General features: G+C 44.8%; 1 protein-coding gene across 6 annotated transcripts in view; it reads left to right on the top strand.

Annotated features, from left to right (window-relative positions):
• RNFT2 (ring finger protein, transmembrane 2) overlaps positions 1-17,745 on the top strand; it is a 42,073-nt gene extending 24,328 nt beyond the window's left edge. For 5 of the 6 annotated variants that reach the window (XM_030583483.1, XM_030583479.1, XM_030583478.1 and 2 more), the window contains 4 exons: positions 3,518-3,667; positions 11,534-11,599; positions 12,775-12,876; positions 13,992-17,745. In XM_030583483.1, coding sequence (XP_030439343.1) covers positions 3,518-3,667; positions 11,534-11,599; positions 12,775-12,876; positions 13,992-14,126 — 453 coding nt within the window. In that variant the 3' untranslated portion in view covers positions 14,127-17,745. The remainder of the gene's footprint in view (positions 1-3,517; positions 3,668-11,533; positions 11,600-12,774; positions 12,877-13,991) is intronic. The other variant, XM_030583480.1, reaches the window with a different exon arrangement.
• The last annotated feature ends 975 nt before the right edge of the window (positions 17,746-18,720 follow it).

Below are 18,720 nucleotides of genomic sequence, written 5' to 3'. Positions count from 1 at the left end.
CCCTGCACCGCTGGTCTGCAGCATGCTCATCTGCTCTGTTGGGGATGGCACTTGGGCAATCCAGTCACATGAAAAAGTGGTGGGGGGCTGGCAAATTCTCGGTGCGGACAGAATCTTCAGATTTTAGGTGACGCTCTAACAAGTCTCTAAGAAGCATGTACAAAGGGAGATTTTTTTTCAAAGGCTTATAGCTTAGCCAGATTTGTGAAGATTGTGATGGAAATAACAAAAGGCATATCCTGGCAGGCTAACTCCAAAGTGAGAAGGTGCTGGACCTTCTTAATGGAAGGGGTGTATGGCTGACTTATTTTTAACACTGACGAAGCAATGGACTTTTCCCTCACCTCATTATCAGAAATGGCTGAAACTTACAAATTAATTAAATAAATAACATAGAGCCTGAGGAGGACACGTGGCAAATGGTTAAAGTTCAGCAAAGTTTTATAAGCAACTGGAAACAGACTCTTAGAATGGGACATGTCAGCCAACTTTAATAATAGGCAGCACTCACAATGCTGCCTGTAGTAAGTTATGGACATCAGAAATGCTGAATTTTGCAGCTGAGGGTAAAGGAAACTATATACCTGCTAAAAGAGAGGGACCTCACTTCTTTTCAGGCTCATATCTCTGCCAGTGTTTTGTGGCTATTTTGACATTTTTCCTAAATTTAAAAAGTGGCCAGTGTCACAGATAAATGTCCTGGAGGGTTGAGACTTGCTATATCTGATGGGTATAGACCAGGGGTAGGCAACCTATGGCACGGGTGCTGAAGGCGGCACGCGAACTGAATTTCAGCGGCACTCGCACTGCCCGGGTCCTGGCCACCAGTCCAGGGGACTCTGCATTTTAATTTAATTTTAAAAGAAGCTTCTTAAACATTTTAAAAACCTTATTTACTTTACATATAGCAATAGTTTAGTTATATATTATACACTTAGAGAAAGAGACCTTCTAAAAATGTTAAAATGTATGACTGGCACGTGAAACCTTACATTAGAGTGAATAAATGAAGACTTGGCACACCACTTCTGAAAGGTTGCCGACCCCTGGTATAGACTCTGTACTCCATGCCTCCAGAAGGCAATGCTTTTAATTTTGTTGGGGCAACATTTCGTATGGCACTCTTTCCTTTTATTAAGTCTCATTTCGCTGTCTTTGTAGCTGCACCCATCATGGCTGTGATGATATTGTATTCGGTTCCAAGGTTCTCTTGGATGGTCATTCTGGTGGTGTGAGTCATCCAGGATGATGCATACCCATTTCATGCTGGTAGCTGCACTCCTTTGGGGCTGCTAACACATCTCCAGGCTGCTGACATGTCCTCTAGTTACCAGTAAAAACCCGTGGGATGTGCTAGCCTAGAGGAGGTGACTGAGTTGGAATTACATTAAGACTTCTTAGCTTTACAGGAGTGAAGGCATCGTAGTTAACAGAATCAGAATCTTCCATTTGCTGCAAATACATCTCTGCTTCTTCCTATGCTTCTGCTCCCTGGCAGAGCTCACCTGAATGTTTCCCAGCCCTGTGCTCCAACCCTGGGAAGCTCCGAAACTCTGCAGGAGCTTAGTTTTAGCCCTGCCCAGCTCCCGAGCTTCACAGGAGTGAGGTTCCTCTTGTTATCCCATAGCTTCACAGAAGACATCTGAAATCTTTGGAGGATCAAGTGTTGACCTGTACCAGGACAGTCTGTTATGGATGCTGAATTGGATGAAGGAAACGTCCGAGTCTGGTGGGAGAAAGGATTAAAAAGGAGAGGCAGAAAAGTGGTTTGCTTTAGGAATTTGCAGTGCATTTTACTTGCCAGTTGTTTTCATCAGGGCTGGAGTGTGTGTGTGTGTGTGTGTGTGTGTGTAGAGAAAGAGCTGCCTATGCTAAAGGAAGTGATAGACTAGTCATTAGCAAACTGCGACCCTCTGTCACAGGGGCGTATGAAATAAATGATGAACATACTGAAGTGTGAGTCTGGTGAGAGAGCTTTTCGTGCTAATTTAATAAATTGCTTACATTTAGAATCCCATATTGTTGCTGTTACATTTTTGCTATGTGATGCCACATGGGATTAAAAAGAGGAGGGATGGGGGAAGGGGGGAAAAAAGCCCAGGTCCTTTAGCAACCGCTGGTGTGACCTCACTCGCCGTCTCAGGGGGGATATGAGATCATGAGAATGCCAGAGCTCTCTGAAGGATTCGATTTGTTCAGCACAGCAGGACTGCCTGCCAAGTGATCTCATCTCTGAGACCCAGGGGGAGGGTGCTGACTGCTTCTTTCTTCCTAGACTGCAGAGGGCTGAATCCCTGTGCCCCACCGATGGCGATTAATGACAGCGACCTGTGATGACATTGTCAATGATAGTGTTACTGTGATGCATGCAGCAAAATTCTAGGGGAATTTTCCCCATCCCCTATCCTTACCAAATCCAAAATCTTGACATCTTAAATTTTAACTTTTAGGAGTGTTAACGCCATGACAGCTGATCTGTTGTTGGTTTACGTTTACGACCCCTCATCCCACCCCTTTGCCCTGGCATCAGTTCTTCCTTCTAAACAATCAGTGACAACACAAACACATCCTTATCAAGGCTGGGAGACCCAAAATTAGATCCTACTGCTGTGGTCAGTTTATCGGAGCTGGTTCTTACTGCTATAGAGTGAAAGAAAATGTGGTTAGAAAACATAGTTCTGTTGCAGCCTCCTGGGGTTATGAGAAACCTGAAGGTAAACAATGATGCCTTGATGCTGTCCTTTGTGAGAACAAATGGTTTCAAATCTAGAGGAAATACCAAGATGAGAGGATTGTTTTGGGGGAGGTTTAAAAAGGGCATAGGACGCATTCCTGCAAAGTGCTTGGCTCCCTAATGTAGAGCAGATAGTTGGATGAATTCTCTTTCCCAATACAATTCTTGGGAGGATTTAGCAAGCCTGAAACTGAAGGTTGTATTTCAGAGCTGGCCTTTGTGTTTCAGAGTTTGTACCTGAGACCAGCACACACTGCGCAGAAGAGAACGCTGGAAAGCAAGGGAGGGCCTGTTGCGCTTTGATTCACGAGGATTCTCTGCAAAATAGGGAGGCCACGCTGGTTGTATGGTAGTAATTCTCTGCCCAGGGAAAGAGAAACATGTCATGTACTCCTCTTCCTAGTTATTAGTATTGATCATATAACAATGCCTACAAACCAGTGCCCTGTGGGCACTGTGCAAACATATAGCAAAGAGAATCCCTGCCCTGAGAAGCTTCTAAGTGTAAGGCTGTAGACTACAACTGGATAAAACAGACTGCCCGGGGGAGCACAAGGAAGCAATGAGAGGATACGTTTCCCTTTCTGGGCACTAAATTAGGTGGCAGTGAAGAGGGCAATAGTTGCAACTCACCAAGACCGGTCTGTGCAACCATTAGCAAAGGGCCAGAGAGGCTAATGGACATGCAGGACTCATCATAGCGCAACTCTTACATCTGAGCCTTTCTCTTTTCGTTTTGGGCCCCTGGCAATGATGATAACTTGTATCCTTTATGTTTTACAGGGGAAGTTTTATTTGGTTATTGAAGAGCTGAGCCAGCTGTTCCGCTCACTTGTCCCCATCCAGTTGTGGTACAAATACATCATGGGGGATGATCCATCCAGCAGCTATTTCCTTGGAGGGATCCTGATCATACTGTATAGTCTCTGCAAGGTAAGGGGATGCCTGGTGAGTAAACTTACAGCAGCAAACTCCTTGATTTTTATTTTTTATGATTAAAAAATAAACTCTTTAAAAATGTACTGTTTTAGATACCACACTAACAGGGGCCATATATGTATCTGAGCACTTCATGCTCTTCAAAGAGTTTTATCCACCCAACACCCATGAGAAGTTCTATTATCCCCACTTTGCAGATGGTGAAACTGAGGTTCAGAGAGATTTAAATGAGTGGCCTACGGTTCCACAGGAAGTCTGTGTGGAGCTGGGAATTGAATCCTGGTCTTCTGAGGGTGTGCCGTACTTGAACAATTAGACCTCAGCAAGCTGGGGTATGAATTCTGCCCCTCACTGGCCTGTCTGTGTGGACTATGCTGTTGTGCATTAATAATTCCTCAGAGCACTTTGCTCTAGCTCCGAGTGCTCTAGCTAACTGTTCGCATGCCTCAGCAAGGTCCACATGGACAGTGAGACCACAGCAGACTCGTGTGAGATAGATTTACAGCTTGCCACAGTCTAAATGTTCATGTAGACAAGCCTTGTGTATCAGACTGGCACCGCAATTGCTGGACCATCCTTCTGCCTGTTACATTTATGAAAGCAGCCATGCCTGCTTATGTGCCTGTGAGGACATCATACTAGTGCAGCCAGAATGACAGCTGTGACCGATGGACATAGTTTTCTGGAAGATACTGGATTAATACTACTGGAGACTGAGGCTGGCATCTCTACCAGCACGATGGATCTTGTCCAGACGGGAAGCTTCCTGGAGTTTGCCATTTTTCTTAATTACAATAACCAGGCTCTAAGGCAGGATTGCGTTTACAAGCATAAATGTTAGGCCCCAGACTGAGATGAGCAAATGGACTAAATTTCACCCCTTCTGCAGGAGGTTTCTGGGAGAGGTGTGTGTGTGTGTGTGTGTGTGTGTGTGTGTGTGTGTGTGTGTGTGTGTGTGTGTATAAAAGCGTTTCTCCTCTTCCTCTCTGCTTTTCACTAAAGGCAAGATGAGGGAAGAGAAGTGAGTTTTGCAGTTAGTTCTGAAGGATGTAAGGTCTTTAGTGTGATTCTCACCATCGCCTTGTGGTTGCTGAGCAAGCTGTGTGCCCCGCAGTCATGAGTCTGACCTATGTTGCTGATGGTTTTCTTATTTTTGTGGAACATAACTCCCAAGGGAGGTCCTGCTCTCAGGTCATTGGTCTGTCGCGATGGATGACCTTCAGGATGAAGACTGAGATTGTGACATTTACCCAGTTCTGTCTGGGCAGCCAGTGTGGTGATTCAGGTGCTATGGTCTTCATGGCTAGTGAAGAGGCAAACTGCTGTGTTCTAGACAAGCTGGAGTTTTCTTACGGTCAATGTGTTCAAGTACAATGAGTTGTGGTAGCCCACCCTAGAAACCACAAAGGCATGGATTGCTTTGCCCGGGTCCTGGACAGTTACAGATGGAAAAAGCTGGTGTGAACAGCTGTAGCTGTTGAAGTATCTAGAAGCAGTGAAGAGTCCAGGAGAACTCCCAAGCTATGAACTGATTGATTAGTTGATGGCAGACTCACTCAGTGTTCAGAGATGTTCTCATGAAGATCTGATCTTCACAGGGGTTTTTCTTTCCCCCTCCATTGTCACCTTTGCCTTGCTTTGGCCAGTTGTCTTCCTCCACTAACTGGTATTGGCCAGGCACTGAGATAGTTGGACAGTAGTGATGAATGAGGTGTAGGCATGGGGTTGCACACACATTGTTGACATTTTGAGTCTCTGATGTGTCACTGTTTTTCCCTGTGGCTTATAGACTCATAGGTCAGAAGGGACCAATATGATCATCTAGTCTGACCTCCTGCACAAGGCAGGCCACAGAACCCTACTCATCCACTTTTATACAACCCCTAATCCAGGACTGAGTTATTGAAATCCTCAAAACTGGTTTGAAGACCTCAAACTGCAGAGAATCCACCAGCAAGCGACCCATGCCCCACGCTGTAGAGGAAGGCGAAAAACCTCCAGGGCCCCTGCCAATCCGCCCTGGAGGAAAATTCCTTCCCGACCCCAAATATGGCGATCAGCTAAACCCTGAGCATGTGGGCAAGACTCACCAGCCAGCACCCAAGAAGGAATTCTCTGCAGTAACTCAGTTCCCATCCCATCCAACATCTCCCCACAGACCATTGAGCAGACTTATCTGGTGATAATCCAAGATCAATTGCCCAAATTAAACTATCCTATCATAACATCCCCTCCATATACTTATCAAGCTTAGTCTTGAAGCCAGATAAGTCTTTTGCCCCCACTACTTCCCTCAGAAGGCTGTTCCAAAACTTCACTCCCCTAATGGTTAGAAACCTTCGTCTAATTTCAAGTCTAAACTTCCTAATATCCAGTTTGTACCCATTCATCCTCGTGCCTACATTAGAACTAAACTTAAATAATTCCTCTCCCTCCCTAACGTTAACGCCCCTGATATATTTATATAGAGCAAGCATATCCCCCCGCAGCCTTCTTTTGGCCAGACTAAACAAGCCAAGCTCTTTGAGTCTCCTTTCATAAGGCAGGTTTTCCATTCCTCGGATCATCCTAGTAGCCCGTCTCTGGACCTGTTCCAGTTTGAATTCATCCTTCTTGAACATGGGACACCAGAACTGCACACACTATTCCAGATGGGGTCTCACCAGCGCCTTATATAACGGTACTAACACCTCCTTATCCCTGCTGGAAATACCTCGCCTAATGCATCCTAAAATCGCATTTGCTTTTTTAACAGCCGTATCACATTGGCGGCTCATAGTCATCCTGCTATCGACCAATACCCCAAGGTCCTTCTCCTCCTCCGTCGCTTCCAACTGATGCGTCCCCAACGTATATCTAAAATTCTTATTATTAATCCCTAAGTGCATGACCTTGCACTTTTCACTATTGTATTTCATCCTATTACTCTTACTCCAGTTTACAAGGTGGTCCAGATCTTCCTGAATAGTATCCCTGTCCTTCTCTGTGTTAGCAATACCCCCCAACTTTGTGTCATCCGCAAACTTTATTAGCACATTCCCGCTCTCTGTGCCAAGGTCAGTAATAAAAAGGTTAAATAAGATCGGTCCCAAAACCGATCCTTGAGGGACTCCACTAGAAACCTCCTTTCAGCCTGACAGTTCACCCTTCAATACGACCCGCTGGACTCTCCCCTTTAACCAGTTCCTTATCCACCTTACAAATTTCATATTCATCCCCATCTTTTCCAATTTAATTAACAGTTCCCCATGCGGAACCGTGTCAAACGCCTTACTGAAATCGAGGTAAATTAGATCTACCGCATTTCCTTTATCTAAGTAATCCGTCACCTTCTCAAAGAAGGAGATCAGATTGGTTTGGCACGATCTACCTTTAGTAAATCCATGTTGCAATTTGTCCCAATTACCATTGACCTCTATGTCCTTGACTACTTTCTCCCTTAAAATTTTTTCCAAGACCTTACATACTACAGACGTCAAGCTAACAGGCCTATAATTACCTGGATCACTTTTATTCCCTTTCTTAAAAATAGGGACTACATTAGCAATCCTCCAGTCATACGGCACAACCCCCGAGTTTATCGATTGCTTAAAAATTCTCGCTAACGGGCTCGCAATTTCACGCGCCAGTTCCTTTAATATCCTCGGATGGAGATTGTCCGGGCCCTCCAATTTTGTCCCATCAAGCTGTTCAAGTTTGGTCTCTACCTCAGTTGCGGTAATATCCACCTCCATATCCACATTCCTGCTTATCATCCCTCCATCATCGCTAAACTCCTCACTAGTCTTATTAAAAACTGAGGCAAAGTACTTATTTAGATATTGGGCCATGCCTAGGTTGTCCTTAACCTCCATTCCATCCTCAGTGTATAGCGGCCCCACTTCTTCTTTCTTTGTTTTCTTCTTATTTATGTCATATAAGAAACAATAGAAGAGGATGAGAGACAGTCTAGGGCCTTGAGGGACTTTGCAGATGAACTATCTGGTAGTACAAGGAGAAGTTGCCCATCACCATTCTCTCTGAGGGCAGCCTTAGAGAAAAGATTGCAGTCAGCTCTGGGTTTCCCCATCAATCCCTGCTCTTCCTGTGAGGCAGAATAAAAGTATCGTGTAATCAACGGTACTGCATGCAGAAGGGTCTAGTGCAATGGTTCTCAACCTATTTACCATTGTGGGTGCCCTGTGCAGCTCTCTCTGTGTTAGGTGGGCTGCATCCACAGAGTATATATGCTACCTGTATGGCCCTGAGGATGTCACATGGGTCGCAGATGTGTGCTGATTGGGTCGTGACTTGAGAACCACTGGCCCGGTGATAGAATAAATCTCTCCTGCTGCCCCCATATGGACAAAACGAGTAGTGCCATTTCCATTCAGTGTCCTCACCTGAAACCTGGCTGACAGAGGTCCAGGAGATATAATTGAAGACTGCTCTTGGCATGCTTTCCTTTTGTTTGCTCAAGAAAGGCAGGCTGAATGCTGAGCCTATAGCCTTGTCTAAACTAAAAAGGTGCATCTGATTTAATCGATTAAGTTAAAACTGTGAAAGCCTCTTGTGTGGACACTCTTAAACCAAAATCAGTCTGTCCACATAAGAATTTAACTGAAATTAGTTTTTAAACAGATTTTCTTAAATCTGTGCAAGTTGCTCAGCTAGACACAGCCGAAGTCTGTGCAGTCCAGAGATAGCTGCTGCTTATAATATATTTGTATTGCCTAGATGGCTCCATTTGTGCTAGGTATTGTACAAACATGAATGAAAGACATTCCCTGGTATAAAGAGATTACTAGATAAATGGTGGAAGGGGAAACTGAGGCACAGAGAAGGGGAAGTGACTTGCTGAAGGTCATAGCAGGTCAGTAGCAGAACAAGGAATAGAACCAGGACTCCTGAGTCCCAGTGCAGTGCCTGTCCACTGGACCACACTGCTTGTCTGTGCTCTCCACTGTGATTTTGGAGGAATGAACTATTTCATATTTTACGGTGGTAGGAAGCTTCCCTCTTCAAAAGTGGCATTGACTGTAAACTTCCAGGAGGGGACCTAAGCGATCCTATGTGTCCTTCCTGCACCATGCGGTGACTCTGATTTCTTGTATGCCTCGAGTGTCTCTTGTTGTGTAAACGGGCAGCGCCTGGGAAAGAGGAAGATATGTTTCCAGTCTTGGGCTCCTCATATGGCTCCTGTTTGGAGAGACCATCCCAGGTTCGGGTCATTCTTCTTTATGGAATAGGCTGACATTTCTCCACAGGGTGAGGTGCTTACTTCTGAGGTAGCTGGACGGCAATCTGATTGTCCTGAAAAGTTCTCCTATTTTGTGATTTAGCAGCTGCAGTATCAAAGGAGAATAATGATCTACTGCCCTCCACTGTGGCTCAGGAACAGCATTGCAGGGCTCCCTTCTGTTGAAGTCTCTCTGCATATGCTGTTAGTGTGGAAGTTTCTTTCCTTCCTGCTTTATTCAAGGTCCTTGTTGATATACAAGGGCTATGTGGTGGGAGTAGTGACGTCAGTGCACTTACTTCAGAAAAGCACCTTTGTAACAGATCAGGACCTTGCCCCCCTACCACTAAACCTTCCGTTCTTTGGTATCTTTTGTGAATTCTTAGCTTGCATAATTCTGACTGCCAGTTCTGGCCTGTCCTGCTCATGACACTGCAAAGGCTCAGAACCAACAGCAGAGGTCAGGAATGGGAGGCTCTTCTGCTCACTTGTCCCCTTCTGCTTTAAGCAAATATCTGTTACCTTTAACCAGGAAATATCTGTTTTAAACCCAAGAGCCTGCCTGCAACCATGGCCTCTAGCCTACAGCCTCGTGTTGGGAAAAGCCAAAGAGGTTGGCAAAACATGGCCTGATTCTCCTCTTATTCGGCGCTGAAGTAAGTTGGGAGTAACTCTGAAGTCAGTAGAGTTAAACCAGTGTATGTGGGAAGATAATACAGCCCAGTGGCTGAGAGTCCAGGATCGTTTAAGGTGCTTTAGTGTCTGTCAGCCATATACAGGATTTGGGGTATGGGACAATCAGACTAGAGTTTTTGGCTCCCCTTTCACTGGAGACACCATGTGAGAGGAGTGGGGATGGACTGGGAGAGGGAATATAGGCTGGTATACATTTCCAATACGGTGCGTGGAATATTAGATGCTCAGATCCCATTTACAGTCACAGGAGTTGCATGTCTAATTCTTTGCCCGATGCACTGAAAATCTACCCCTAGGAGTCCACATGAGCAAAACCACAAACCACATTAGAAAAACCACAAAAGCCTATTTGGTGCTTAGACCTGCTGTGCTCTTGGCAGAAATCCAGGGCTTAGCTTGACTGTATCACCTCTCCAAGGCACAAAGGGAAGGTTCTGCAGGCTCAGGTTATAGGGAGGTTGTGCTGGCCAGTTGTGAACAAAGGTGGAGCAATTCCTTGGCCAGAAAGATGGTGGCTGCAATTTAGATTTCAATGGGTGGCAAGGGAAACACACATTGTAGGGAGGATGCTAGAAGAGACTGGGGGGGCCCAACAGAGACACAAGTAAGCCCCAGAGAGAGAGAATGGGGTTGTGTGAGAGAGAGCTGCTACCTGTCTAGGGATCATTAACTTTTAAAGATCTGTAACAGTCCGCAACCTCAAGCCCTAGGAGCTGACTGGAAACATTACAGAAAAACCCTTTGAGCCCTTTTATCTGCCGACTGGAAGCATTACTGCTGCCTGCATTTGATTCCACATATATTGCACAGTGATCTCACTGGTATTCTCTGCAGAGAGCCCACTTAGTCACACTACAAAAAAAAACAAACCCTCACAAAAAAAAATCCAGTTTTTCTGATGTGTGTGCATATCATGTAAATCTAATGCAGTTCTTCATGTTAGGTGTTTCTCTTGCCCTTCCACTCGCTCCATATCCAGACAAGTTAGAGATGGAAAAGTCCTGTTATGCCATCAGCCCCACTCCCTGCTAATGCAGAGCTGTTCCCTCTGGGGCCTTTTCTCACATCTTGTCTAGTCTAGTTTGCAGTATGGCTTTCTCTATTTGTCTTGGGAGAGTGCCCCCCAGGCTGATAGATTAAACCCTCAGAAATTTATCCCTGATATTCCATCAGAGTTTTCCCTTTCTTAGCTCTATCCTCACTGCTATTTTTATGTTTAATAATTTCTCACCTCCTCGGTGTTTATCTCCCTTGAGATATATAGACAGTTATCGTGTCGTGTCCCCCACCACACACACTCACTCACCTTTTGTCGCCACTTGGCCAAACTGTATGTATTTAATCCTTTAATTTTTTCTCAGAAATTAGTCCCTCCAGCCCCCCCACCATTTTTGTTGATATTCTCTGAACTCCTTCCAATTTATAATGAAGAGCCCAGAAATGAATACCATATTCTAGCTTAGTCACATCAGAGATGTTAAGAGAGTCTGTTTTGTCCCCTTCTTCTAAAGTGAAGTCTCTGGGTGTGCAGCTAAGTTATGGCACAGGTCACTTGTTGGAGGATTCTCTGCACCTTGAGGTCTTTAAACCATGATTTAAGGACTTCAGTAACTCAAAGGTTAGAGGTTTGTTACAGGAGCGGGTGGGTGAGATTCTGTGGCCTGCATTGTGCCGGAGGTCAGACTAGATGATCATAATGGTCCCTTCTGACCTTAAAGTCTATGAGTCTATAGTCCTTTTTATTTACCATATTGCAGTGTCAGCTCATGTCTGTTTCTCCGCTCTTTGCCACACCTCAGTCTCTTTGGACATTACTGCTTCTTGGGCTCTTTCTTTCCTGTGAGTATCTGTTTGGACCATCTTGCCCTAGATGTTCTCCAAGTTACAAGACTCTATATCTTTATCGCCCTGTGAACAGTGTCTAAAGCTAAATGTTTCTGTTGCAGTCTTTTGATATCTGTGGCCGTGTGGGGAGTGTCCGGAAGGCACTGAAGGTCCTTTGCACCCCTCAGGTAAGTAGTCAATGTATGTGGCCAAGTTGACTTGGGAAATGTTGCCACAAAGGAAAGGTTCAGTAAAGCATTGCTTGGGATGCCAGATTTAGGGTACTTTTGAAAAAAGTCACCCACCACCTCGTGGCTGTGATGGGAAGCCCTACCTAACTTTTGGGTGGGGAAGCAATTCCTGATGTCTGCCCTTTCCCAACGATGTTAATGGAACATTGCATGGCTGGTCTGTTGCAAGATGCTGCATCCCTTTTCTGGAAACAGATTGACAAGTATGTATGAAATGTGATGGTTAGAGGCACTGAATAGTATTGTTTGATCCAGAGTCTAATAGAGTGGTGAGTTGCTGTTTGTGTGTGTGTCTGTGTGAGGCAGAGACTTTGACATCCTCTGATTTATTATTAAAATAAGTACTACCGTATTTGCCGCAAACATGGCAATGTACAGCAGTGTTATGATGGTATTAACAGCCACTGCTGGAGAATACTGTGGTTATATTTTATAGTGGTAGGACCCTGTGGCTTTTCTGCCATGTGGAGTATAGATATGAGACCTAATACCATGGTACTTTCTCAGCACTTGGCACTTGTAATGTGTATGTTTGGAGACAGTGTGGCCCAGTGGATAGGGGACTGGACTGAGTTGGGACACTTGACTCTCTCATCATGTGGCTTTGGGCAGGTCACTTCACCTCTCTAGGTTTCTGTTTCCCCATTCGCACAGTGGGGGTAATGACATATACCCTCCTTTTTATAAAGAGCTTGGAAGTTTGTGGATGAAAAGTGTTTGGGGGATTTTTTGGAGCTAGCTTGTTGATGATAGCGCTTTCTAAGCACCTTCTATCAGTGCTTTGCAAACTATATTGAATTAATCCTTACAACACCCCACTGAGCTCAGTAAATATCATTTATCCTTATTTCACAACTGTAGATACTGTGGCACAGAGGGATGAAGTGACTTACCCAACATCCTGCAGCAAAGTCACTGGAAAAGCAAGGTCCAGGTCATCTCCAGACTCCCGCAGTCAGCCGCAGTGCAGTGATGTAGCTTAGTTTCCAGTGGGCTTTCTTCAGTGTAGAAAAGCTGGGCATGAAAAGAAGCATTTGTGCGTGTGTTCAAGAACAAATCAGGCAATCTAAACCCTTTTGCACAGAGAGGTTTTTCTTCCCTCTCCCTAACAGACCTATGGAGTCCATGCAACCAGCCAGCAGTGCAGTGAGGCTGGAGACATCTGTGCTATTTGCCAAGTGGAGTTCAGGGAACCTTTGATCCTTGTGTGCCAGGTAAGAACACCAAGCTTGCCAAACCCGTTGTGGTATCAAACTTAACCTCGTCACTTCTAAACATAGCATAGAAATAGACACAGTATCTCCGTCTAGTGCCCAGTGGACATCTAAGTCACCAAAGCACCCAACATAGTATAGACATAGACACTCCCCTGCAGAACCTAGAATGTAACCAAGATCCCCAAGTCTCTCCATTCCTCTACTGCAGTGGTCCCTAACCTTACCGTGTGGCGAGTGCCAGACACCTAGCTGCCAGGAGTGTTTCTGCTGGACAAGAAGCTGCCGAAATGCCACTGAGAAGTAGCGTCATCAAGAGACGTCACTGAAAATCGGTGGCATTTCGTCGGCTGCTTGTCCAGCGGCCAGTAGGTGGGTGCACATAGATGCCCCGGTGGGTGCCAGGGACCCACGGGCACCGCGTTGGAGACCCCTGCTCTACTGTCAGCAAATATCTGTGAAACTTGCAGCTGATGTGTGTCTCATCCTTCTCTAGTGCTGGTCCACACAGAGGGTCAACAGACTTGGGCTAGAAATAGCTGTGGAGACAGCGCTTCGAAATTGCAGCTCAGACTTTGAAGCCAACCCCCCTCCATAGGCTTCAAAACCCGAGCTCTGGCTGGAGCTGCAACTTCAAAGTGCTGCCTGCACAGCTATCTTTAGAGCCCTAATGCAAGCCCGAGTCTGTCGACTGGGGCTGAGAGACTTGCTGTGACTCACTTCAAAATGCTGTGTAGACATACTCCTAGGTTTTGGAGAGCCTGGCCCACACCTGGAATTGCACTTTGAAGAGAACAGATAGCTAGTGCAGAGCACAGAGCCCTGCTGTTATGTACCCAGAGAGACATTCCACACTTAAGGGAACTGTATTTTGGACATGTGTTTCCATTTCTTCATTAAGAGATGCTGATGTTTGAGTTATTGCCTGTGTGGGGCTAGTGTGCTCATATTTAGGTTTATTTTTCATGCAGACGGGTGAGTGAGATCCTACAGGTTGCACCCTCCTTCTAAACTTGCATTGCTTCCTGTACCAAAGCTTTTTTGTTGCATCTGTGCCCTGGGTGGCAGGGTTGTTCCCCTCCCCTCAGCCTGACGGAGTCCCTTTTTGTCCACAGCATGTGTTTTGTGAAGAGTGCCTCTGCCTGTGGTTTGACAGGGAGAAGACCTGTCCTCTTTGTCGATCCATTGCAGTGGAGACTCTGCGCTGTTGGAAAGATGGTACTACCTCAGCTCACTTCCAGGTTTATTAAGCCCAACACATACCAGGATCAGGATGACATGTGAGCAGACAGAAGAAAAAGCTGGGAAACTCCTTGTTTCCAAGTATTTAGTGGGTTGTTGTCTCGGTCTTTCACACAGCTCTCTCTCTCCATCCAAGCGGGGGAGCAGGTTGGCATATTGTTACGTCTCTAGCAGGGATCAGAGTCCATTAGCATGAAGAGTCTTCTAAGGAAAGGGAAGGGGGGTGGGTTTTCCACTCTTCTGAGTCAGAATCCATCCCTTCCACTCTTCACTGCTAACTTGGGGCCAAGGTCATTGCTTGAACTTGCTGTCTACAGGACAAATTACCCCAGGCAGGTTCCTCTTTGTCTATTCTCTCGGTGTACATAAATGTCATGTTTGTAGGGAAAACATGATGAGAGTTTCCCATTGTAAGTGTGTAGTTCGTAATAGTAGAGGAAAGCTTTCCTCAACTGACTCGTGAGAGGACAGCAGACTGGAGTTATGTCATTAAACCAGCCTCCTGGCTCCCCAGAATCTGTCATAAAGTTACATTGCCACTATTATATTACCTGGGGAAACACGTCAGAGTCACTGCTTCAGTACCACTGGTTCAGAGGTTCATTTAGGGTTTTGGGAGAGGTCGGTGGCCGATAAACCTGTTGTTGTCATTGATACCATAAAACACATGGGTTGCCATCTTGATCTTTATGAAACCTCAAGAGAAATAGGAGAAGAACATATTAAAGAGACCAAGAGGGGGTGGCATTTTCTCAGTTTTGAAATGTTTCATCTTTAATGTTCATGGTTGGATTACCTGCTTCCTCTGCAAGTGGGAGAGCATGGAGAGGTGGGAAGAGATTAAAGCCGGGTCTGAATTTTATTAGAAAAGTTCAGGTGCTAATTGAAGGCCATGTAAAGAGATGGTTTTCTCAAATCCAGCCCACAAACTGTATAGAGTCATTAAAAAAAAAAAAAAGGCACCTCATGTTCTTTTCTGGGGATTTGGCTTTATTAAAAAAACAAAATGGAAATCCAATAACCTATAATTTAGCTCAAAACTTTCTTCCTAGGCTTGGCTGTTCCGAAGGCTCCTCTCTCAGTGCTGCTCAGCCCAGACCTTAGATCCTTTCTCTGTAGGGAGTCAGCAGAATCCACCTCACTGTTTCCTAGCAGGATTGATGCCTGCTAACAGGGTGGAGTGTTGCATGCAGATGCTACCAGTGTGATACAGACATAAAGAATTTGGATTTTTTCGAGCTTCATTTGAGATGTCCAAAGACGATTTTATAGCTCATCTTAAGATTTCTCCTGGATCTAGAGTATGTATCTGGATGTGGCCAGCCTGCATGCAAACAAACAGACAATATTTCAAAATCCCCTATCATGGTGACAACTCCTCTAATAAAAGTGCTTGGTGGCCCCCTCCTGCTATGAGGATTGTGTGAAATAGATGCAGGCTGCATTTTACTTGAGAGGTTGTATTTTATGAGGACCTTGCAGTCAGGTTCCACCATCCAGGGTAGACTGGGACAAACTTTCTCTATTGATAAACCCCATCTCGCCTAAACAAGCAAATGCCTCAGCTTCAGAAAATGCTTTTCAAGGACAGTGGCTTGTACCCTTAATAGGCAAATGAACAGACTAGATGCTGGAGTAGCATGAGTCTGTATTCAGCTGTCACAGTGTCTGTCGAGGATCTTCTGCTGGCACTAGGATGCAAATGGATTTGATGTTTGTTCACTGTCTCTCGAGCTGGAGCTTTCTCTTTCACTAGACGATTTACTTTTTGTTGAACGCATGGAGAAATGCGTTTCAGCATTGCTTCATTAAGCAATCATGGCATCTTCCGTGCTCATTACTATGGAAATGGCCGTAAGGTTACAATCCCACTTGACTGGATAATCAAGCAGGAAGAAATGTACCTCAGGGAAACAGGGCTGCATGTATGTATTGGTTGCTTTCCTCCCCTCCTACTGTAAAGCCTCCTTGGGGAAAAAATTAAAGCAAACAGGAGCTAATGGCAACTGGGTTGTGTCTTAACTTTCCTTGGAAAAAATAGGACAAAAGAGAAATGATGGAGGCAGAATCTGAATCAAACCTGAATTAAGAGAGAGAGAGGATGAAGGGAGTGGAGAAGAGGCTTTGCTCCACAAAATGAGGTGAGGTGCCTTTGTTAAAAGCCTCTTTAGAAAGGCATGGACTAAGCCAGACATTCCTCTGGTTGTCTCCAAAGGAAAGGTCTCTTAGATTCTGCAGGAGAGATTTCCAAGTGGCATAAAATTTCCCCCCCGACTATTGTCTTCCAGCTGTGAACATGAGAGAGTGAATTAGCATCTTAATAGTAACTTGCCAGGATTAAAACACTCCAGAAAAACATAAGGCAAGGCTTGGTACTACTACTCATTGTGAGGAATCTCTCTGTTTAGTTGAGGCTTTCAGTAGAATTGTACACCTGCCAAAACACTCTCATTTGTTGGGAGATATGAGCACCTTTTCTCCATCTTTATGCCACCTCAAAGTGCCCTATGGACTCGTGTTTCTCCCCTCTGTTATAAGCCTGTATTCTAGCTTCAGAGACATGTGCATGGTTCTCCTGTGTTCTGTTTCAGTACATTAGGCCGTCCTATGTAATCAGACCGGTCTGAGTGAGCAAGCCATGCTAAGCTTCCAGTGTCTCTGTCATTACAGAAACACATGAAGGTTTTGGTTTGACACTCCTGGAGACTGAAGGCCTCCATTTTGCTACAGAGCAGGCACAGCACTAACAGCAGCAGAGTAACTTTCTCCATGCTGATGCCTTTCAATGAACCTCAGTCCTGTCTAGAGGGGAGAGACTAGCTCAGTCGTCTTGGACCTTCCTCCTCTCTCTTGAGATTTAGTGCTACACACAGTGGTGCTTTTGTACTGTGGGCACTTGTTCCACGTGAAGGGCAGAGGTCAGCTCAGTTCACATAGGCCACCAAACAGTTGAGAGTCATAAATACTTTTTTTGTCATTATCAACGTGTGCTGGGCAATACAGAGGTAACAGGCTTTACAGTCCATTAGCAATTCCTTGAGCCATCCTGTCTTGTATTAGGTGTGGTAATTCTTCTGTGGCCTAAACATGGGGCAAAAGAGTCTTAGCCTCTTCTCAGAAGGTAACACAGGGCCGGCTCCTGCTGTAGTGAAAGTCAATGGCAAAACTTCTATTGACTTCAGTGGGAGCAGGAGCCGAGTTGGGGAAAGAATTCATAGTAAATGATCTTCTCTATTTTGGAGAGGAAATAAAAAGTAAGACCTTTTTTCCCAGTGAACAATTGATTTTTTTTAATAAAGTCATTACAAATATGTACAAAGAATCTCCAGCATATGAAATTCCTTTTACAAAAGAGGGAAAGAAGCCATGTCCATCTATACACAAGAGCCATAACTAGCTCATTGTATCTGAAGTAAGCACATGCCTTGCCTTAGCTTTGGTGTGGGAAGGAACTTGCACAGTTACTCTGTAGGGTCTTTCCTGTACCCAGTAGATTTGATGCATTTCACGTTTTTTAACCTGTTAGCAGAGTGTGACTGGTAGCAAACTGGAAAATTCTCAAATGTATTCGCTCTTTGAAATTATGGGCGAATTTCTTCAGCAAATAAATTGTGTTCTTCAGATTGATCTTAAAGAGTGTTGTGAATATGATTGCAAATTAAGTCAGGTGGCATAGTTTCTGCTCCCTGATTGAATGGCCTGAAATGCCATTCAATCAGGGAGAGAGTCACTTACACAGTTTGAAATCTAATTTTGGTGAATATTCGAGCATTAAGCTGAAAACTAACTTTTCGCAAATATATGCACACCGGTAAAGCGCAAGTGGTCAAATACCTGCGCTGAAGGTGCACAAACATGGTAATAGCAAAATCTGCTTTTGCATTTGAATGAACATTGATAGAAAAAATGTTTTTGTATGCTGAGCTATAATATATCGCACCAACGTTTTATATTATGGATATGCTAATTCCACAGTTTTTAGTAGAGCTCCCAGCTCTGTCCCATAGCTAGTAGAGGAAGATGCTGTTCCTTAAAAGACCTGAGGGATGAAAATGACTTTGGGCTAAGTGGCAGTGGTGATCATTGCAAAGGCAAAGGGAACATTATTCAAGCCAGTAGGAGAGAGGTTGACGATGATGACAGTGGAAGTGCCTCATTCTGGATGTGGAAGCATGCTCCGTGCTATGAGAAAAGAGGGCTCTAGAGTAAGAGGTGGTAAATTCAATCCAGAACAGAGTGGGGAAGGAAAAGACTAGAGACAGCACATGAGGATTCTTCTCCTCCCTTCAGAGTACCTGATATGCTGGCATTCTTCTCAGGAAGGTGAAGTCATTGGGAATCATTAAGAAAGGGATGGATAATAAAACGGAAAATATCATATTGCCTCTATATAAATTCATGGTACGCCCACATCTTGAATACTGTGTGCAGAAGTGGTCACTCCATCTCAAAACAGATATATTGGACTTGTAAAAGGTTCGGAAAAGGGCAACAAAAATGATTAGGGGTATAGAATGGCTGCCATATGAGGAGAGATTAATAAGACTGGGACTTTTCAGCTTGGAAAAAAGATGACTAAGAGGGAATATGACAGAGGTCTAT

This window comes from Gopherus evgoodei, chromosome 13, assembly GCF_007399415.2.
Source record: "Gopherus evgoodei ecotype Sinaloan lineage chromosome 13, rGopEvg1_v1.p, whole genome shotgun sequence".
NCBI classification, from domain to species: Eukaryota; Metazoa; Chordata; order Testudines; family Testudinidae; genus Gopherus; species Gopherus evgoodei.
Note: the sequence above shows the minus strand (reverse complement) of the source record. Positions and strands in the feature narration are given on the sequence as shown.